This window comes from Scleropages formosus, chromosome 3, assembly GCF_900964775.1.
Source record: "Scleropages formosus chromosome 3, fSclFor1.1, whole genome shotgun sequence".
NCBI lineage: Eukaryota > Metazoa > Chordata > Actinopteri > Osteoglossiformes > Osteoglossidae > Scleropages > Scleropages formosus.
This window is the reverse complement of record NC_041808.1, coordinates 18668156-18690999: the sequence shown is the minus strand read 5'-3', so window position 1 is coordinate 18690999 and position 22844 is coordinate 18668156. Positions and strand designations below refer to the sequence as shown.

At 48.6% G+C, this 22844-nt stretch overlaps 1 protein-coding gene across 2 annotated transcripts; it reads left to right on the top strand.

The window, feature by feature from the left end:
* The first annotated feature begins 620 nt into the window (after positions 1–620).
* On the top strand, positions 621–22793 carry LOC108935149 (protein Niban-like). 2 transcript variants are annotated; one of them, XM_018753491.2, is made up of 14 exons: positions 621–2565; positions 13566–13696; positions 13817–13945; positions 14052–14166; positions 14665–14829; positions 15735–15850; positions 16933–17037; positions 17499–17661; positions 18768–18955; positions 19068–19214; positions 19484–19594; positions 20217–20324; positions 20579–20690; positions 21333–22793. In XM_018753491.2, exons 1-14 carry the CDS (start codon positions 2511–2513, stop codon positions 22502–22504), a joined length of 2817 nt encoding a protein of 938 aa, XP_018609007.2. In that variant the 5' UTR covers positions 621–2510; the 3' UTR covers positions 22505–22793. The 2 variants fall into 2 exon arrangements, with proteins under 2 accessions (XP_018609007.2, XP_029105882.1); XM_029250049.1 differs by having other exon boundaries at positions 622–2565; positions 14659–14829.
* The last annotated feature ends 51 nt before the right edge of the window (positions 22794–22844 follow it).

Below are 22844 nucleotides of genomic sequence, written 5' to 3'. Positions count from 1 at the left end.
GCCACTGTTTTCCTACACATCAAAGCATCTTTCTTGTAAAAATGTAGGTCCACTACATTTTCCTGGTGGGTTGTACAGCGCTACAGTGGGGAGGGCTGGGTCCTCAGAGCTCCTGCACTGCGGATTCAAAGATAAGTTCCAGCCTGGATCAGTCTGTATCGTGTCTCCATGTTCTCCCTGTGTTCGTGTGGGTTTCTTCCCACACTCCAAAGACATGAGTTTTAGGTGAATTGATAACTCTGAGGGGGTGCGGTGGCGCAGTGGGTTGAACCGGGTCCTGCTCTTCCGTGGGTCTGCGGTTCGAGTCCTGCTTGGGGTACCTTGCGATGGACTGGCGTCCCGTCCTGGGTGTGTCCCCTCCCCTTCCGGCCTTACGCCCTGTGTTACCGGGTAGGCTCCGGTTCCCCGTCACCCTGTAAGGGACAAGCGGTTCTGAAAATGTGTGTGATAACTCTGAATGGTCCGTAGTGTGCGTTAGTGTAATTGAATGCATGTGTGGTTGACTGGCATCCTGTACAGAGTGTTAGCTGTCGTGTGACCTATGTTTTTGGACTACCGTGACCCCGCAATGGACAAGCGCTTATTGATAATAGATACACATTACTCAAGAACAATTTTATAGCAGAAGACATTGCTTTGTTTCTCCGTCACGATGAGGCATCCAAAAGTTTCATGAAATGTCTGTTCAGTTTCATCTGAACAGCTACACTACATAGTTGCACATCTCCATTATAAATGACTGAAAACACATAATGGGGACAAAAAAAAATCGTAAGAATGGCATGCTTCACAATAAGTACTCAAAAGCAAAGCAAAATGTACCCCTAGCTACACTCAACAGTTGACTAGGTAAGAAAAAAAAGAGTTCCTGTATTAATTTGTGGGCAGCAGGTGGAAGAGTGAGTAGTCAAATTTTTTATTCATTCACTCAATTCAGCATATTTTTGTATGTGTGTTTGTATAACTTTCCTATCAGGTTATCTCCCTCCCACCATTCAGCATGAGAATTTTCATCAAACCAAGCTTTTGAACTTTTGTTTCAACCGAGTTGAAAACTGTTCTTTAAAAAATGTCTGGTACAAATGTGCAATAGATACTGGGAAAGTGGGAGGGAGAATTAATGTGATTTTTTTAATGTCCCACCAAAGACTTGATACTATGGGGTGATAGACAGATATCGACCTGTAACAGGAAGAACTGACAGGTTCTGACCAGAAGTTTGCCTGCATCTGAAGACCCTGGTGAATGATTTTGGTAAGAACTGGCTGGATGCTGTTCATGACAGTGCTGGGCAGGCCCCTCTGCTGGGGGACTGCATACTTATCCCTGCTGGGGTTTACCTTGCTGATCGGGGTGTCAGTATGGAGCTCCGATGAAGAAAACAATTTAAAAGGAACTTTGTTTTTTTTTTTTTTCACACTCCTTTTTTTTTGCTCCAGTCAGTGGAACAATAAACAAAATATCGCTGCACTGGACTGGAGGGTTAGACAACTTCTCTAAACAGGATTACATTAAACTACATACACACAGCATCAAACTAGATAACACCTACATAAACATGAACAGTACAATTAAACCGTAGTATAGTAAATGTACAGTACAATTAAACATAACTGCAGAGCCACAGAATCACATCACAAATGTTAGACACATGATGGACAAACATAAGGTAACGCAGCAATACAGTAGGTCTTCCTGCTTGCATGCGAGGTTCTGGACGCGCGTTCGTGAAAAAAAACCAATATGGCGGAAATGCCCGCGGAAAGCATCTCGGGAAATGTAGGAAATACCAAACAGCGGCGATTTCTCACGCAACTTAATGACATAAAAGTACAGTTTAAATTACTGATTTTCGAGATACTAAAGTTCAGCATAATTTTATACTGTGTCATAATTCCGTTAAAGCAAGCTTTCAAAGTTAAAGAAGGCCGCTTGACATTAAATTGCTGTTACAAACAATCACGAGTCAAAAAACTACATTCACAGAATGTCAGAAAAGCGTTTATATGAATTATTCGTGATATTGTTTTTTATAAACCCTCTCACTGTTTTATCATGTCCTTACCTCTCTGCGTCTGTCATAACAGAGATCCGTTATTTAGAGATCCGTAATATTTCTAATCTAAGGCATAATGAGGCTGCATTTTTATATGTTATACTTTTGACAGATGTGTGGTTGAAATGTGGCGAACATGTGGTTTAAAGGTGGAAGTGCGTTTTAATGGCAGCAGAGAGCTGCCCACAGCGGAGGGCGAGTAGCGGGCGGTGCTGCGCTGCTAGAGGAAGTCAAGAGTCTCGCAGGAGGGAAACGGCGCTTCTGCTGCGGTCCAACGGTCCAGTGAGCGAGTTCTGCCGTGTCCCACCAGCGGTGCGGCGGCGCAGCGGCGCAGCGGTCCGGTTCTGCCGTGTTCCAGCGGTTCCGCGGTCCACTGTTGGGCGGTGCAGCGGCCCCGGGAGCCCAGGGCGCAAAGCAAGCGAGCGAGCGAGCGAGCGGAGAGAGCAGCTCCGGAATGGGCGCGTCCTCCTCCAGCCTGCTGGACGACAGCAGGTCCAACTACATCAGAGGTGCGTTCGGACACATGATAATCCAGCGCCCGGCGTCGTCGTCTCGTCTGCCTCTCGGCTGCGTTGTACCTGGAACAAGAAAAAAGAAACAACAACAAAACACTACTACATAAACGTATGAATTTTATATCGGCAGTTTTTACACGATTGAGTCACTTAACTCTGTCTTTACGCGCCGAGTTTGGATCATTCTCGGGTATTTTATGAAAGTTAGTTGATTTCCGCGAAAGACACCGAAAAATATTCAATCAATGTTTGTGGGGCGCCGTTTACATCATGCTGTACTCATTTCTTCTCTTTTTCAATCTATGTGTTTGTGAGACATAACTACTTTTCTGGGAGTGACTGACATGATGTAAGTGCGGCAGTCAATCATGACATGTGTGTGGGGCTGCTGGGCGGTAACGTGGACAGTAGAGAACAAACACTGACTGACACACACACACTGATGCTGTGATGGACACACACTGACACTGACTGACTAAAAACCTAATGGACACACTGATAGACACACACACACAGAGTGATTGATGCACTGATGGGGACACACACACAGACTCAGAGTGGCTGATGGGGACACACACACACACACTGACTAAAAGCCTAATGGACACAGAGTGACTGACACACTGATAGACACACACACACACAGAGTGACTGAAACATTAATTGACTGATACACACAGACAGAGACGGACTCAGACGCACCGACTGACTCGCACCATGGCCGAAACACTTAAGTTATGCCCACACGCTGAGAGACGCGTTGGGGACGGACCCCACTGACCTTTTCGGTCGGCTGAAGTGCGTAATGTGGAAGATGAGCTGTAGATGGAAAGAACAGGCTGTCATGTGTTAATGAAGAATTAACATTTTCACTCAATTCCAACGATACTTTCTCTCAAAAAATGAGTCATACTTGTAAAATACACACACACACTTGTCCCATACAGGGTCGCAGGGAACCAGAGCCCAACCCGGTAACACAGGGCGTAAGGCCAGAGGGGGAGGGGACACACCCAGGACGGGACGCCAGTCCGTCACAAGGCACCCCAAGCGGGACTTGAACCCCAGACCCACCGGAGAGCAGGACCTGATCCAACCCACTGCGCCACCGCACCCCCTACACTTGTAAAATATACTTGGCATAAAAATAACTACTTTATGGTGTCCTTAAGGTTGCAGGTTCAGATCTCCTCTTTCTATATTACCCGTGGTCAAGGTGCTTGACACAGTAAAAATGCGCTTGCTCTATAAATGGGCAAATCACTGTAACGCAGAATATCTGACACTGTAAGTCACTTTGGAAAAATGCGTTTGATAATGTAATCAATAATATATCTGATGACTGAACATGACTTTGAAAATGCGAAAGGTGCTACTCTACATCTCTGAAAAATCCCACTGAAAAAGAATAACGTAAGTCATTTCAAACATGTATAATTAGATGATTACTTGTATGATGCTGGTTTACTTCAGTCTGCATCATTATAGCATATTTCGTATATGAGCAGACTATTCAAATTAAATATGTCATATAAATCATGTGAGTTCTGAGTCTAAAAATGTGGTGCTCCTACAGAATGTAATGGTTTAAAACTTCAGGTTATGCAGAGTCTGACTCAGTTTTGGTTTTATAGTCTCTCAGTAAAGAAAAAGCAGATATACTGACACTTTGACAAAAATAAAGAACTGTGGAACGTTGGCTTTTTCACTGGAAAGTCGTTCGTTTTTTTGCCTGTTATTCCAAAAGAGAAAATATCATTTGTTGAGCTGCTAAAGTACTTTCAAATTGTAATGTCAAAAAAGCAGTCCAGCACCTTTTCTCCGTTGCATTTGTCAAGTAAAAAATGGTTACATCAGTGTCCACTAGCTTGTGATTCTCTAGAGGGCTAAATGTGAAGGTCCATCAAGGGTGTCCATTGTGCCCCAGTAACTGCGCAGCTGTATAATTTTAAATTTGGATGGACACGGCAAAATTTCCATGCGGCTGGACATTTCAAGTGCTTCAAAGTCACTGGATAGACTTCTTTTGTAGGGACTTTTTGGTGAAGCATTTAAAAGGAATAGAAATTTGCTGTCGGCCTCTGAGGAATTTTAAACATCTTTATGTATGAAAACTAATTTTTTGCGGGATGACATTCTACAATGAGCATGGAGTAAATGTAAATATGAGAAATATCACCTTAAAAATTAAAGAACTCAAAACTCAAAGCATGAAAAGTGATGTTTTTTATGGATTTATATTAAAAATTTCATCCGCGCTTCCGCAGATCGTACTATAGCAAGGTTTTAGAGTTAATCGATGTTTAACAGACTCATCAGAAGCATTTGCCTTCACTACACACTGAATGGATTTGATGCATTGTGAAGCCCCAAAAAAATCATTGTTGTAAACAAATAATATATAGTATATCTATTGTAGTTTTACAGCTTTTATGGTTCTGTATGAGAGTCCTCCTCCAGGTGTCAAGAGGTGTTCATCGTGTACCTTGAACCAGCCGTATCACTGAACAGAGCAGAAATCAACATCCAGAACTAGAATCAAAACGTACCACGTGAAAATGCACAACTTTAATATTATCACCTTTTCAGTTGGGGTGTAGCAGATATTCAAGGCTCTTTGTGTAACACTTCAGAGCAGACCATGATTATCAATGAAAGGAAATGAAAACAGACCCTGTGGGGGCTGGATATGCTGCTGCTGAGGTCTCCTGGTCTGGCAGAGGTGGGCAGAGCTGACATCTTACTTTGAAACAGAACTGGGAGCAGCCAAATTTTGGTGGAAATGAAGGCACGAATCTGCAACCATTAGTTGAATAGACTCCAAATATCTCCATTAATGGACCTGCAATAACTTGTGGGACGGCAACAGTCATGCTTTGTAATCTGCTGCTTTGAAAATTTGATGGTGTGAGAAGTAAGCGTTTCCTGAAGACCAGATTTGATGCCAGGCATTTGTGAATCGAGCAATAATTGAGTTGTCTCAGCTCACGCGGTCCTCAATGGCACGTATTGAGCAGCCGGTTTTGCGCATCGTGTTTCCTTCTACTCCTCTGACGTCATTAATTATAAAATCAGACTTATACATGTGGTCTGCAACATCGGCAGAAAAAACAAAGTGTAGAGTATTATGTGCAGATCAGAAATACACATTTATTGTTGATTAGTATAGCTGCTGAAAAACCACTGCGTTCACGGTATCGTGAATCCAGTTGCAGACAGCAGCTTATTTATTTTGAGAGACCTGGATTTGCACCATTTTATAATATCTTGATGTATGATCATTCATACGTCAAGTGTGTAGAGCAGCATGTATGATGTTCAGTGCAATAAATCATGGATCAAGTGCTTTCTCTGGATTTTGTCTTTCATAAGAAAGAAGTAGCAATTGGGAGAGCAGATGATTTGACTAGTATCCAAGTGGTTGGTGATTCAGCATCCTTGAGGAAGACAGTCAACCTTACTTCCATCGTCTATATAACGTCATTGAAATGTCAACATAGGAAAAATTAGAATGTGGAATTGTGTATCAGTTTCCCTCAAAAATGAGAGCACACTATTCAAGCTCTGTTTTCAAGGCTCCTCAAGGCTCCTCCTTTCAAGCTTCTGATGGGATGGATGGTCCCTTCTGCACATGGGCTCCCAGAGAGAGATGGCGTCAGATTGCTTTGGAACAAATCGCTCCCTTGTAGGCTAATTCATGGTCACTGAACTCTGCCTTTGGGTTCAGGGTGAAAAAAAAAAGCTTGCAGAAATAGGTGGAACCATGAAGACTTGTTTTGCCATGAGATCATGCATTGCTTCTGTACAGAATAAGATCACTCCTACAGGCCTGAATGTGGGCAAATTGATGTAATACTGAAACTAAAATGCAACTCACCATTTCCTTGCTGCATCCCTGTAATTCTCATTTCTGTGTTCCTGGGTCCAGTGAGGCAATCATTGAATTTCTGCAAAAAAAAATTGCCTTGACGAAAGTACGTACATGTGTAGTCTTCCCTTTTCTGTACTTTGGAATTGTGCAATTTCCTCTTAATCAAGTATGCCATTTAAAAAAAGAAAAATTTGCTGTGTGCACTGCTGGGTTTAGGAATTAGTTGCCACTGTGACAAAGAGCATTTAAAAAATAGACAAAGGCATTAACTTAAAAATGGTCCAACTGAAATGATGAACAGCATGCACTCTAGGCACTTTGATACAAATATTGTTGGAATATGACAGTTCCAAGCTCAATGGAACAACTTTCATTTAACTACTCAAAAGACCTTCAATATGAGACCACAACGATCCCTCTTGGTCCACACTATCAGTTACTTTGAATAAATGGCTCGAGTGAAAAGAAAAGTCAATACTAGATCTGTGGGACAATTTGAATAAACTTTAGGTAGATGGCCATTTTTAATTTTTTTTTTTTTTTTAATAGAGATTATTGATTAGGGGGGCGCAGTGGTGCAGTGGGTTGGACCGGGTCCTGCTCCCTGGTGGGCCTGGGGTTCGAGTCCTGCTTGGGGTGTCTTGCGATGGACTGGCGCCCCGTCCTGGGTGTGTCCCCTCCCCCTCCAGCCTTACGCCCTGTGTTGCCGGGTTAGGCTCCGGCTCCCCGCGACCCCATATGGGACAAGTGATTTCAGGCAGTGTGTGTGTGTGTGTGTGTGTGTGTGTGTGTGTGAGATTATTGATTTTCTGTACGGTTGTGATCCAGTTTTGTTCTGCTGCTACAATATAAAAAAGGCAAACAGTAGACAGTTGAGCACAAAACTTGTAGATCATTTCACCATGTTTTGCTCACATTTTGGCTCCTATTTGTTCGTGCTACATGAATGATGTTACTCGTGATGCTTTCCTGTCCACAGCAGCTGTTCTCCCTAGAGGACACACAATTCCACATCCATTTACAGCAGAGTTTGGAATGCAGTGTCAAAAAAGATCAGTGTTGAACCCCAACTGGGCCCAGATACCTTGTTTCCTTCAGAACATCAGTGGGCCAACAAACCGTAGACACAGTAGCATAGACCCCCCCCCCCCCCCCCCCACAGATGTGCAGCAACATTCCCCAAAAAGTGCCTACCTCATGAGGTGGGGACACTTCTAGCTTGTTGTGTTTGATGTTTTGGAAATTTTTGTGTTTTTTCCCCCCCACGTCCTTCTCTCACACACCCAGGAGCACACAGCGGAGTGAACTAAGCATCTAGGTATGCCCTTCTGATTGCAGTCACGCTGTTTTTCTTTCCCGCGTAAAAACCATGCGGCTGATGACTAAATGCACGGGGCCTGTCATATCCGACTTACTACGTCTATTTCTCTGAGGGCGGAAGATTGTGGCATGAGTACTTTAGTGGACGGCGAAGTGTGTGCCGTTCTCCTTTTTCTCTCTAACTGGTGGATCGTGGAGGGTGTGTTAAAGCCACACGCTTCTGGTTTCCTTGCCAGATGCTCACTGTCAGCAGTCCTGTGGCTCCTCGTGACCCCTCCGCTAGAAGAGACTTCAGAAACCTCGTTTACTGTGGCAACGGCGATGAGTTCCGCCGCCGCCGTCATTGGCGAGGCCCACGGACACGCGGTAGTTACAACTATCGCGGATAACCTTTGTCGATGAAAAGGGAGGAAGAAATGGCCTTTGCCTTTATTCTCTCTCCAGCTTTGCCTCTTTCAACAAAGGACATGTGAAGCACAAATATATGAACTGTTAATTACTCTCGCGCCCCACTGTCCCGATGATTGACGTTAACCCTACGGTTACATGCAGACAAGTCAAAAACCTATGTAACGATTCATAAATTTGACACCGGTTTGCGCTCTTGTCTGGCTTCATTGTCACTTCTCTCTACGAGTCAAGACGTGTATCGCCATCACGGCGATGGGGACAAAGTTCAGCAGCGTCTCACTGCAGTAAGTCAGAGCCTCAGTAGCTCCGCTTTTACTGTAAGTGTAAACCGGTCGTTGCAGTGATGAGTGGCAGTGCTATTTATTGTTTGCGACCTACAAAAGTGACATAATGGCCTATAAGTTATGTTTATGAGTGTGTGAAACTGCTGCGGTATTTAGGATGTGAACGGGTTTTGCAGATTGAGCGGAGATGGAAACCTGACACTTAGATCAGCCGTAGCACTGGGTGTTTGTATTGCCTTTTCCCCGCTTCTGTTCCGCACCTCATCTGTCGGGCAACTTATACAAGCTAACAAATCCAACAAACGGACACACCTGACCGTGTGGGTGTGCTTCCTTCTCAGGGGGTGTCCCGGCTGCATTGTTGTCCGCCGACTGCGCGGGATCCCGGTCTAGAGGAGATGGTGGAGACAGTCATGTGGCGAGCGCACAGTGGGCTCAGCCGGCCAGCCGGGTCTGTCTGGGGCCCCGGTTCGAACGCAAAGCATCAAGCGCTGCTTATATTGTTCCCGGTGTTAACCGTACCGGCCCGGATTTCCATTTGCAGCATCGGACGGGATCCTTCGTCAGTCCAAGGGGGCTAGGGCTGGGTGCCCAAGGTGGCTGGGGCTATTCCATGGAGAAGCCAGAGTGGTCCTCTATACCGTATGTGGTGTACGCTTATTACTGGATGTACAGCATGATCTCACGTCTGCCTCGCATGTGAAGCAGAAATTAATCTCATACAATATATATGTTCTCATGGGGTGTGGAGGTTAGCTGCTTCGTTGTAGGTCGACAGGCTTGTGTCACCACGGTGACCTTATAAGGCGCAGGTCTGCTTTCCCCTAAGCTGCTGCCAGGAGCCTGACCGCAGAGGGCGGTTACACCCGGCAGGCATCCTGCTCTGGAGGAAACCTCGGCGCTCTTGTACTTCTGCGCAAGGGGGGAAGCAGGATATCCACGCTGCTCTCGAGCGCTAATAGCGAGCCGGGGGCTGGGCGACTTCTCGGGGTCTGTTTAGTGACAATCTCGCCTTGCATCAATGGCCACGATTCAATCTTGTGCTCTTCTCGCACAGTGACACGGAGTGCCGAACGAAGGCATAAGACACATAGGTAGTTGGTAATATGTTAAATTACTGCTTTTCTACCTACCAAATTAATAAATGTGTGTGTGTGTGTGTGTGTAAAATGTACAATAACCATACAACTGTTGAAACAAAACTCCCAACCAAAAGGCAAGCAAGGAAAAGCAACATCCGGGGGTCCAAGTGCAAGTGCACGCCACCCCTCTTGGGCATCGTCGATGGAAAAAAATCAACACGCTTGTCATGACTGTGAACCTAATGATAAAATGAATACTTACGCACCATTACCGTTGAGATGGCAATACCAAACAGTGTGCTCTGAGCTCTTTCCCTGTAAATGGTTTGGTTGTGTAATAAAGGGCAGGTAAAAATAAGACCATGGTTTGGACATAGACCACCGTATCACCCCCCTCCCCGCAGCTCAGCAGACGCCGGGTGTAAATATAGTCTCCCTAATTACTTTTTTACTCTACTCACCAGCGTGCTTTATCTAAAAGTGCATCCTGTAATTACATACCGTGGTAATTATTGCTAAATTATGCCGTTTCAAGGCTGACCTCTGGAAGGTCCTGAAAGGATTTCTTACAACGCGCTTTGTGCGTCTTCGGGAAAAGAGGAGGAAAAAACATGCCGATAATGGAACGCATGCGCACTGAATGCGAAGGCAAGCTGTGTTGCGTTGTGGTTACAGCATTTCAAAATATAGGCATGAGATCGCGTGCGGCTCGTTTCCTTTCGACTTTCTGCACACGCACATGCGAGAGGCGCAGCGGAGCCCTTGCGGTGCCGCTTCATTACGAAGAAACAGTTTGCATTCGCGGCGCGCGGCCCCGGCTCCCCCCGAGTAAAGCGAAGGCTCGTTCTAGAAGCCCTTTTCTGACAGCGTGGTACGAAGATGTAGGCTGTGGGTAGATTAACGTTGTAAGTTGCTTTGGAGAGAAGCGTCAGCTAAATGAATGAATACACGCACACGCTTGCCGAAGCCACCGGTCCCGGCGAACCGGAGCCTAACTCAGCAGGACGGGGCGCAAGGCCGGAGGGGGAGGGGACACACCCAGGGCGGGATGCCGGTCCGTCGCAAGGCACCCCAAGCGGGACTCGATCCCCAGACCCACCGGAGAGCAGGACCCGGCCAAACCCGCTGCGCCACCGTGCCTCCTAAGGAATGAATAAATAAATAAATGAAATAAAATGTCGGTTATAGGATCAGCCCTTACTGCAGTGTCAGCTGTGCGCTGTCCACTTGATGAAGAAATGGAATTGGGGGAGGGGGTGGTTTTCAACAGGAAACCACTATCTCATCCCAGCATCCCCTGTGATGCCTCTCTTGCCTTTCAGATTTCTTATCTTGGCCCGAGGACTGGAAAAAAAAAAAAAAAACCGTCTCACTACCGTGACCCTTCGTCAGCACTGTTACCAGCGCGCCGGGACGGCTGGTCATCGGGACTCCCCCGCAGCACTTCACCCTCGAAAGAAAATTGTTCACGTGATCCGCAGGTGCCTGTTTGCGCGGCAGAAACGGATCGTTCTTTGTCGGAGTTCTTGTTCAAGGTAGAGGAGCGCGCAGGACTGTCAAACTGAGAGAACGGCAAATTTGCCACGGTTACTGGAGAAACGGTTCACCCAACACAACTCGGTGACTGAATGGCAGTCATTAATCTCAGAAGACAAGGACGCTGTTCTTATTACCGTTGTATGTATAGTCCTAGTGCTGTCCTTGTCTTCAATGATCCCTTAGATGTTGCACTTTTTTAATAGCTTATAATACCAATCAGTCCCCCGTTCCGCTGTGGAAAAGAGGAACTAGATGCAGGAGAGAAGGAGCCTGAGAAATACGATTCCTGTGGCTCGTGGTCGGGTACGTTGTTTGTCCGGCAAAGGCCGAGCCCGAGAACCTACCCCTGGTCCGGCACGGGGGACTCCGAAGTGCACTTCTCAAGAGATGCGGCGGACTCCTCAGATGTGCGGACGACTGAGTAAAGCGGGCGGAGGAGTTAAGCCGAAACCCAGGCTCGCCGTACCCTTGAGGATGCGGGCCGGACGCGAACAACTCCGTGCCTAGAGAAGCTCAAAAACATATGCGAGTCGCAATGTCACGATGGCTCACCTTAATCCTGTAGTGTCGGCTACAAGGATTTTTGAGATGTCCGGCTCAGGTGACGTAGGGAATGTTGTAGGGAATTTGCATTTTAATTTATGCTTCGTCTTCATGCGTTAGTTGGCAAGTGATTCGCTTGGAAAGAATGACATTCGGAACAGCGGTTGGTAACATTATCCCTTATAAGAAAGTAAAAAAGGAAAAAAAAAAAAGATGGAAATTTGCAAAAAGTGCCAACTAAAGAGCTGCAGCAACAGACTCGAGTTTGGAAGGAGGAGTGGAACATGGAAGGGAAAACGCTTAGATGGCGGACTTGTTATTTTGGCGCCGCAGTCCGACGACAGCGTGTCAGTCCCAGCCCGGTGATCGGCTTTCGCTTGGGCGTTTTTATACGCGCAGAATGACTCATTCGTCCCACCGTAAAGTCGGGTGGTCACTTAAACGCACAAGTCTTTTCTCTAAGACTCAGAAAAGCTGAAAGCGCCGTAACGACTTTTGTCTTTCCGATAGATTTCCGAAACGCTTAGTTAAGTGCGCAGCAGAAACAGCCGGCAGATGTTATTCTTATCATTCGCTCATTTAGCTGACCTTGTTCTCAAAGGAGACGTGCAGTGATTTACCCATTTATACAGATTTTTATCCAAGGAATATTAACTACCTTGATCAAGGGTCCTACAGCAGGAGGTGCGACTGGAACCTGGGAGCCCAAAGTGGCACCTCTGCATATAGGATGGACACACACACACACACACACACACACACACACACACACACACACACACACACACACACACACACACACACACACGTCCCAAGCGGGGTCGCAGCAAACCCAGCAACACAGGGCGCAGGGGACACACCCAGGATGGGACACCAGTCCATCACAAGGCACCCCAAGCAGGACTCGAACCCCAGGCCTGGCAGAGAGCAGCACCCAGTCGAACCCACTGCGCCACTGCGCCACCACACCCCCTCTATATATATAAACTATACATATAAACATATATATAACGACTAACATAAAACATGCAACTCATAGACAAAACTACCATTAGTTTAAATGGGGAAAAAATGTTATTCCTTCCTCAGCCTCAAAACGGACATCAATTTATGCTCAAATATCACCAAAATATCACCAAATCTTATTGAAATAGACGCGGTTACATCGGTACCTAACGGTTATTGCAACACCACATAAGAAGGCAGTTTCCCTTCATTTATAATGCTGTAATACTTCATGACTGTGTACTTGCGTTTGTTCGCCTCTTTGTAGCTACTTTGTACAGCGCACCTAAACACCCGCAAACAAAACATGCATACATAGGATGCTCGGTGTTCATGTATTTAACTTTTAATGCAAAAAAACAGTGAAGACAAAGGAAATAAATGAAAACGCTGAAGCTGCTTGTCCCGAGCGGGGTCGCGGCAAGCTGGAGCCCGACCCGGCAGCGCAGGGCTGGAGGGGGCGGGGACACGCCCGGGGCGGGATGCCAGTCCATTGCAGTGCACCCCAAGCAGGGCTTGAACCCCAGACCTGCCAGGGAGCAGGCACAGGTCACAGGCCACGCCCCCCCTCTAAATGAAAACGGCTCAAATGAATTTGCACTCACAAAACGAGTTGAGGTGGCATCTCACAGCTTCTGGGCTGTGCCGGTGGACGTGGGTCAGATCGCCGCCCGGCCTGCGGGGAGCGTGCAGGTTCTCCCTATGTTAGCATCATTTTTTTCATTAGTCTCAAGACGTGTTTTATGTGAACCGAGGACCCTCGATTGCCCGCCGTGCGTGTGCGTGTGTTGCGCTGCTCTGCTGCCTAGATGGGCGAATGATTGTAATGACTGCGTTTAGTGTGCTGTCAGTGCCGGTAGAGCGATGAAGGTCCTGTGCGCGAACGCTGTGCCCGGTCAGCGCGACTACCCTCCGCGTAACGCCGCCGTCGTGTTTCAGGCCGGACGGAAGCAGAGCTGAAGAACTTCAGCCCCCACTACAGGCGTCAGTACTTGGTGGCCTTCTTCTCCCAGCTGCAGGATGAGGTGGAGCAGCACAAGACGAGCCAGCCGCAGCTCCTCAAACGGAGGGTATGACCAGAAAGCGCTCGACTCCCTCCACATCTGGCACAACCGGATACCCCGTGCACAGTGAGAAGGGCTCTTCCGTGATCGGGCGCCTCTTTGGCTTTTTTTTTTCTTTTCCGACAGGTACCTTCAGAAGACTCGGAGGTCCTCTACAAGGAGAACGTGCTGTATTTTGATGACAGCAGGAAGTGGAAGGAGAGGTATTTGGTTGTGCGGGCCAACTACAGCCTCGAGTGCCACGACAGCAGCGAGGTGAGTAGGGCTGCGTCGCTCCTCGAAGAGCTCGTGCTGGGAAGCGATACCTTACCGGATTCCAGCGTTATGATGCGAATCAGCGACGCCGTCCGTTTTGTTGCAGAGCTTTGCGAAAGGAGGCCCTCCTCGGCAAAAGCTCGAGCCAGCCGGGGGCGCCGTCCTGACGTCGGAAGAGAAGTATGCGACCCTGGTGGACAAAGCCTTCCCCGATCCCAGCGGTGAGTGTCCCTGCCCGGAATACTGGCAGGCGGGAGCACAGTTCTTACGAAAGTCCACTTGACGTATTCCCTAAATCTACGCCTTGGGAGTTTTCCCGCTGGAAACTGTGTGGGAGCTGCTGTTCGCTGTGTAACGTAATGATTCTCGGGGATGGAGCCGTAGTCACACCCAAAAACACACGCATTTTCAGAACCGCTTGTCCCATATGGGGTCACGGGGAACCGGAGCCTACCCGGCAACACAGGGCGTAAGGCCGGAGGGGGAGGGGACACACCCAGGACGGGATGCCAATCTGCCGCAAGGCACCCAAGCGGGACTCGAACCCCAGACCCACCGGAGAGCGGGACCCGGTCCAACCCGCTGCGCCACCGCGCCCCCTCGCGCAAAAGCAGTACCGCGAATAAACGCATGATGCTCCGAACGGTGTGTCCCATTCTTCCCGAATTCCGCTGCGTATGTTTGACAGCTCCCTCTCTCCTCCTTCTCCGAAGGCGCAGGTTCAAAGGAGGAGCCGCCCGCTCCCCTGGTGGCCGTGCCCGGGCCGTTTCCCGTCTACCTGCATCTGCCCTACTACAGGGATGCGTACTTCAGCTTCGACCAGGAGGACCGTCACGGACGCTTCGTCTCCGTGCTGACGGACTGCGTCCGACACCAGAGCCACGGTACTTTTGCGTCTGCGAGCGCCATCGGCTCGCCTCGCAACGTCTCGCATTGTGACGCTAATAAACAATAGATGAGCGGCGCAACGCAGCAGATGTTTGCTAGTTTTCTTCCTTAGTGGTTATGTCGTGCTAATAATATTCATCCGTGTCAGAGCCGTTTCCTGTGCAACAAAGCCTTTCTCCTCTTCTTGTCAGTTGGTGGTTAGCAGTTTTTTTCATGCACACCACTGCAACAGGCACAGACTGACAAGACAAATATGTCCTATGTGTCCTTCCAAGTTAGACTTGAAAAAAAGTCAAGATTCACTCAAGCTGGAAACTCATTTTATCAACATACTGCATCTTCGTATGCATCTTCACTGTGGCATGGTGTTACAGCGAGCAGCAGTGCTGTCTCATGGCGCCTGGGTGGTGCAAGTGGACATGGTTTCAATCCCCGCTCAGGCTGTGTGGAGCTGCTCTGGTTTCCTCCCACAGTCCCGAGACATGCTGTGCAGGTTCCCCCATAGTGTGTGAGTGACAAAGAGAGAGTGTGTTCCACTAATGTATGGATGAGTGACCCAGTGTAAGCAGTGTATCTAGCAGTGTAAGTCACTGCGGTGAATAAGGTGTGTGGGCTGATAACACTACATAGAGTTCATTGGAAGCTGCTTTGGAGAAAAGCATCCGCTTAATAAATAAATGAAATGTCATATTCTCTAGGAAGTGTTTCATCATTGCAAAAAACGTCCTAATCCCTCCCCGGCTCCTCAACAGCGTACCGCCAAACGATGTGTGTGGTTTAATACTTTATTGCACAATCAAACCACTCCGCAATCGCACCGTGAAACCCCAGTTTGTCTTAGCAGCTGTGCCGGTTATAGGTTCCCATTCAGAACACGCGGATGGGTCTGTTTTTTTCCCAGACTTCCTAAAGAAGGCAACGTGCGAAGTGCAGGCCTTCCTGAAGGCCATCCAGTTCTACAGGCAGGAGAAGGGTCACTACGAGTCATGGGACATGCTGATTGGCAGCGATGTGCAGGTAACCCTCTCGAACGCTTCCTCCGCTCCGCTGCACGGCAGCTCGTAACGCGCGCCTCCCGTTAGACTCTTAGCCCGAGCTGAAAAGAACACAGGAAACGTCAGCAGGAGGAGCTACGATGGCTGTCGCTGCAGACACCTCCTCCTTGGGTGCGGGTCGGGTCAAATGTGCCGTCGAGCAGTCGCTCGGGAAACACCTACACCGCAGGCGGGTCATCGTTCCAGAACCTCCTTTTCCCCGGTTCATTGAGCCTCTTGGTACAGACCAGCAAATCACTAGGTACAGCCATAGCGCTTGTTAGTAGTATACCACAGAAAGCGACCGGGGGTATACTAATGGTACGAGTCCCCTGTTGTACCAGGGAAAAATCCCCGGGCACCGTATTTCAGAGCAGGAGCTAAAACTTGAGCGCTGGCACTGCAGTCACTTTGGCTTAGAAAATTTCTTATTTTTACTGCTGTGGAAAGAAAGATTGCTTGCTTTAGGTAGACCCCTGAACCGTTTATTCAGAATAATGAGCGAATGAGGAACGAACAGTATAATCGTCACTATTGCATAAGAGCAGTTAAACCGAAAGCGTTGAAAATGATCCTGCGCTGCAACCAGCATTAAGTAATCAAATGAGCGTGTGTTCCATGAGACAACGAAAAGCTCGTTTTTAAGAAGTATTCAATTACCGTTTGTTGTTGATAATTTTGTGATGTCTAGCCTCTGTAAAATCACCTTTATCATAGGCTTACTTGCAGGTCCATCTCGACCAAACGTACGCGGCAAGAAAACGGCTCGGCTGCAAATTGTCCGCTCTATAATTCGCACTGATTTATCTCACACTTCTCTCCAGTGTGACTTACAATGTTAAGATGCTCATTTATGCGGCTGGATCCTTCTTGCAGTATCTATTCAGGGAAAGCACTTCGCTCAAGGGAATTACGGCAGAAGGTAGGATTCGAACCCGGCTCTTTCCAGGCCGTGTTTCCGACCAATATGCTACGAGCTTCCGAATGCGAATGTTTCCTAGGGGTGGCAGGAAGCGGTGTTCGGGGACAGGCCTGGTGGTGATGCTTCCTGGCCGTGTGCCGCAGGTCCTGGCCAACCTGGTGATGGAGGAACTGCTGCCCTCCCTGCAGACGGAGCTGCTGCCGCGCCTCAAGGGGAAGAAGGTGGAGAAGAAGAGGCTGTGGTTTGTGGTGAGTGCGAGCCTTTTGCTCTGCTATTGCTCGCTGCACAACTGCGTCCGAATGGGTCGCCGTGCGTGTCGGATATGAGCTGTTCTATTCGTACACGCGTGTCCATATTGTAAGAGCTGAGTTTGGTTAACCGGTCCATCTTGAGAGGACCTCGGGTGACTCGATGTTGGAATACCCGGACCGGTCGATCGTGTCGTCGCACTTCCCTTCCCCCCATCAATCCAGCCATATAAAGACAAACTTTACGTATTATAATTATATAACATATTTTCTTTAGGTATATCTTGCCTCACAGTTCTATGTGTGACTCTTGGCTCAGCAGCACTGAGCTGGGATTTCAGGGCCCGTGTTATTTTGGACTTGAGTTGGTAAATGCCTGGGGTGTCTCGCAGTGACCTCGGGAGAGGCTGTGCTGGGTGGGATGTGCTCTCTCAGGCTCTGCTCTGCCGTGCTCCCCGTAGACGGTAGAAGCGGCGTATCTGCTGGTGCAGGAGCAGCTCTCGGAGGGCCTGGCCGCCTTGAAGGAGGAGTGCCGGACAGAGGCCAAGCAGCAGGAGGGCCTCATTCGTGCCAATATGGACCAGATAATCAACTCCAGGGCCTTTCTGATGGACAAACTGCAAGGTGCGTGGTCAGCGGTGCCCACCTAGGGGTCGCAGCTGATGTGATGTCGATGGACAGTCCTAGTCTCGGGAGGTCAAAAACTACGGTAATATCTGTCATGCAGGGGCATGCCTGAAGGGGTGGCACCGGCCCCTCCGAAATGATTGCCCCCCCCATGACCCCCCAATGCCACTGGGCTAGAGTACTGTCAATCTGGCAATGCTCAACGTCATTGGATCGGAGCGCTGTCAATCGCTGCCTGATTTGCAATGCGGAATCACAGTACGACGTCTTTCAAAGAGGAGGAGAGACACGAGCTGACCATCGACCACGTCTCTGTTCGTAGTATGTACACGCTCGGTTAAATATTTCGAAATGTGTGGACCGGGGTGTTGTCGTTCTCTGCAGCGATAATACGCATACGTGAACGCCAGATAACGGTAAAACAGTACCGGAGCTCGATTTACCTGGTAAAGACGACTCTTGCGGGCGTAACGGCTTCAAAAGCTCCCAAGAGTCCCATAATATTAGGCGGGTAGCTGACGTCCCGTCACACATCCTGTGTGCAGATATCGAGAGACACCACTGAGACTCAGAACTTATCCTCCATTCTAGAGGAAGGGCCTTCACTTTCTGGGCAAATATTGCAATCAACCGCTGCTTTCGGACCCAAAGGTCGCAGGTTCAAATCCCACCTCCGCCCCTAGTACCCTTGAGAGAGGTAACTATCCTTGTGTCTAAATAGGTAAATAATTGCGAGTTGCTTTGGAGGAAAGTGTCAGGTAAATGCAAGACATTTTTATTAGGATTTTAAGCTAAAAACCTAGTTTGGGTAACGCTTTTCTCCGAAGCAGCATACAACTCAGAGCAGACAAGAATACATTGATAAAGAGGTTTAGATATATACTCACAATTGCAAAGCACAGCTTGTTTTTTGATGCACCCTTTTCGCCACCAAACAATTCTGATGAGGAAAGGAAAGAATGAAATGATACAAATACAGGTAATCGTAGTATATAGTTTTGATCGTATTTCTCAATTTTTCTGATATGTAAGTACTCCCCACGTACGTTTTAAACACCGGAAGTCACTTAGAGTCGGACGGCTGTTTTTCTGGCTCCCTTCAGCCACGGTGTCCGAGCCGGCGTTGAAGTACTGCGCCGAGAATGTGCAGCCGTACCTGGCCTCCATCCTAGAGGAGCTGATGGGCCCCATCAGCCTCGGGTTCCAGGAGGCACGGTTGCACTGCGAGAGGGAGATGGACTCTCTCTGCAAGCAGGTCCAAGAAGAGGGTGCCATCAGCAACCTCAGAGAGGTGAGAGTGAAGGTGGGCGAAGGCTCACGGAGCACCGGGAACGACTAGTCCGCGTCCTACGTATCGTCTACGTGGGTCTGTCCGCACCCTGACCACCTCTCCCCCCCCGCAGGTCCTGGACTCTTTGGGAAGGGATGGGCTGCAGGACTGCTACCAGCACGTGGAGGTCCTCTGCGTGCAGCTCCAGGAGCTCCGCAACCGCTTTAAGTTCTCCAACGCCCTGTACCTGGTGCAGTGCGCCCAGATCAGCATACAGCAGGTGACCGCAAGGTGTCGCCAGGGAGCCGCCCGGTCACTCGGTGACTTGTGCTTGGCTTTAGGCAGCAAACTGAAGGACAAAGTCATGAACCGCTCGTGAAAACGCAATAACCTTTGTTTAAATCCACGATGTCGCGACATTGCTCAATTTGGCTCATGAAAAATAGGGTTAAAATATGAACATATTATTAAATTTTAGCGTTGAATTCGTCTCCACGATGCTTTCCGTTTGTGCTTTCGCGACCTTTGTGTTTCCTGTGCTGGGGACAGCTGATGGAGAACGCGGCCTACACTTTCGAGCTCCTGCTCCAGGCAGCTTTGAAAGAAAACACTGCAAACCCAAGTGCTGCCGTGGAGAAGGCCAAGCGCAGAGTGCTGAAGGTTCGTGGTCTTGACGTTACTGCTCCAGGGCTAATAAACATCCAGCAGTGACTGACATATAAACAAAGGTTTATAGAAGGTCCATCATAAAAGCAGTTTGAAAATCCATAGAATCTCCTTCATCCAAACACACCCTCTCGTGTAAGATCGTCTCGAGTCTTGTGGCCTGCAACTGTCGAGCCGCTTCGTAACGAATGGTTTCCAAGATCATGATGATAAACTCTGCAAAGATTAACAAAAACCATAAATAACGTATACCAATGAATATTTCATTTTTAAAAATGGATCAGGATCAACACAGGAGATGGATGTGGGGAAGGCTTACCTGTAGTCACGATGCTGCTAAAACCTGAGGCGCAGTAAGGAGGCTCACTTGGTTGCTCCGATGTTGCACTTTTGCTGTGTTCCTCGTTGTCATGGAGAGGCACAGTTTTTAGGAACACTTTACTCGTATGGTATTTCTCACAAGAGCATGGTAGGTACGTCATAAATCAGTTAAGGTACAAATTTCGCTTGCTTAGTACCTGTGATAAAGGGGAAGGGTATAACAATAAAAATAACAATCAAAACAAAGTGAATGGAAAGTGACCTTTTTTGGTGATCTCTCTTTTGCATATAACAGCAATACGACTATGATAGCAACACAGTGAGGAAGAAGATTTTCCAGGAAGCTTTGGTGGACATCACTCTGCCTGCCCTCCAGAGGAGTCTGGCACCCAGCTGCAAACCAGTGAGTCTCCTCTGCCGTGGTTCATCCTGATGGACCGTACCATGTGCCTGCCAGACCGCAAACTAACCACGCCACGATCCTCGCGAACCAGCCACCGCGTGCCTTTAGCCACACACCACCGGTCACGTGACACGCTCAACGCCAACAGCGAAAGCATGACTTAAGCATGGCTTCCTTTACAGTCAAGTCAGATCAATTGTGCTGCAAAGTTAATGTTCAGTAACTACATGCTGAATTCTTCCCTGCCTTCACAGGAGCTGCAGACCTTTGACCAGTACATCTTTGCTGACCACACAAATTTCATACAAGTGGAAAATGTGTATGAGGACATTCTTCTGCAAACTCTGGAGAGTGAAATAAGTAAAGGTAAAAACACCACTCTCTTTTGTCCTCTGATGAAAGCTCTGTCTTGTATCAGTTCCTGGAGATGAGGAATATGAGCCTTGACTAGGAGAAAGGTGTGAATTGTAATGGGAAGAGCAGGAACTGTGACCTGGCAGTGGCATGGTGGCAAAGCGGGTAGCGCTGGTGCCTCACGGCTCCGGCGCTGTGCAACAAGGCATTAGGTTTGAATCCGCCTCAGTCTCTGGAGTTTGCGTGTTCTCCCCGTGTTCTTGTGGGTTTCCTCTGGGTTTCCACCGGATGCTCCACTTTCCTCCCACACTCAGAAAACATGTTTAAGGTGAATTGGTGACTGCAATTTGCTCCTGAATGTGGATGTTACAGGGTTTTCATATACAGATGGGTGAATAAATTGTAAAGAGTTTAGTGCTCTATGTCCAGCATTGAAAGTCATCTTGGAAAAAGGTGCCAGCTAAACACTAGTTCTTATCATGTTTCATACATGTAATACGTGTAATGTTTAATGCCTTGTAATTATGCGGTTTGCCACTAGATGGCACTGCAGTCGCAGTCGTGGCACTGAACATTGCAGCGACTCTTTTCTCCATCTGTTTGTGAGCAGCAACTTACCACCATGGCATTTCTTCCCGTTCTGTTTGTTTGCAGTGGTCAAAGAAGCAGCCAGCATGAAAAAGCACAACCTGTTTGTGGACAGCACCGATCTTCCGTTTGTCAGCCAGGCCAGTCTGAGCGAGAGCCGGACCCCGCCGAAATCCCCCTCCTCCGGTCCGGCTGAAGCGTCCCTCTCGGGGTCGCGGACGCCTTCCTCGCCGCTGCTGGGAAATGGTGATCTGGAGACCCAGCAGCAGATGGACTCCCCCTCTCCAGGGGAAGCAGACCATGTGAATGTTGCAAGCCCAGTCCAGCAGAATGATATCTCCTCTCCCAGTCCTGTTACTACCGCCCTAGAGGACCCTGTGCTGGTCACCGAGGCCTCCCCCAGCACAGAAGCCCCTCCTGTTGACACAGACATCATCACAGGCAGTGTGGCAGCACCCAGGGTGACATGCGTTGGTCAACAGCGCGTGACAGACAGGGCAGTATATCTCAAGTCGTCCCCAGATACAAAAGGAAGAGCTCCGATCTCCCTCGATTCCTCAGCAGGGATAAATGATGATGGCGCAGTTGCTCCGGGCCCTTGTGTCGAGCTCAGATCCGACGGTTCGGCCCCCACCTGCGTGGCCAGCGATAGCAATACAGCGTTACCCGAGTCTGTGTCAGAAATGGAAGACGACCTTGAAGCAGAGCTGAAAGAGGGTGGCGTAGGTCCCGGCGATTTGGCAGCGGAGGTAACGGAGAGTGGTACGGTCACCTCCGAGACCCCCACTGACCTCGGCGATTCCTCCGTAATTGCCGCCTCTTCACCTTACGATCCTAGTGCGCAGGTTCCAGAAGGCAACGCCGATCAAACCGAAGACTTCGTAGATAGTGGAGCAGCTTCCGCGTCCACCTCGACCACCGGTGACGGTGGGGAAGCGGGCGCGGTTTCCCTGAGCGGCAGTCCTAACGGCGGCGACGCGTCGGCCGGCGCCGATTCGGATCGAGAGCCCGGGGAGCCGGCCGTCACTTTCGGCCGCAGCGCTTCCGCTTGCGAGTCGGAAGGAGGCGCTACCGCTCCAGATGTTGAGGTTTCCCAGGGAGTCGGCTCCTCCTCCCAGGATAACTTAGAGGAGGAGGAGCCGTCGCCTGACAGCGTGAGAGAGATCCGTGACCTGCTGGTGGAGGTAATCGAAGTGGAGGAGCTGGTGTATAAGAACCCGCCCAGCGATCAGCCCTAGGCAAGAAACCGAGTCTGTTAGAACTGCTTGTTTGATGGCTTTCATTTACACACACTTGTGTCATGATTTTAACTGGCCTAATCAAATTTACAGGCACTACATAAGTTTTGCGTTACCATTAGCTGTTATTAGGTCTTGTGGTTATGGCTTTTTTTTTGTAAAAGTGTACAAAAGCCCCCCCCAGTACCCTCATGGGTCAAAACATACTAACACCCTTCCAAGAGTTTTTTGCTTTATGCTTTCCTTCAACCTGTCCATTAATAAAACATATCTAATAATAACCATCTAACTGACAAGAAGTGGGCCATTACCTAGCATTCCTTCAAAGATACTTTGGCTA

Excerpts from the sequence above, each read along its gene's own strand:
- LOC108935149 (XM_029250049.1), top strand. The coding sequence starts at position 2,511 with ATGGGCGCGTCCTCCTCCAGCCTGCTGGACGACAGCAGGTCCAACTAC. Across the intron at positions 20,325-20,578 it reads TGGCACCCAGCTGCAAACCA|GAGCTGCAGACCTTTGACCA; the intron begins GTGAGTCTCCTC and ends CTGCCTTCACAG. Across the intron at positions 20,691-21,332 it reads GGAGAGTGAAATAAGTAAAG|TGGTCAAAGAAGCAGCCAGC; the intron begins GTAAAAACACCA and ends GTTTGTTTGCAG.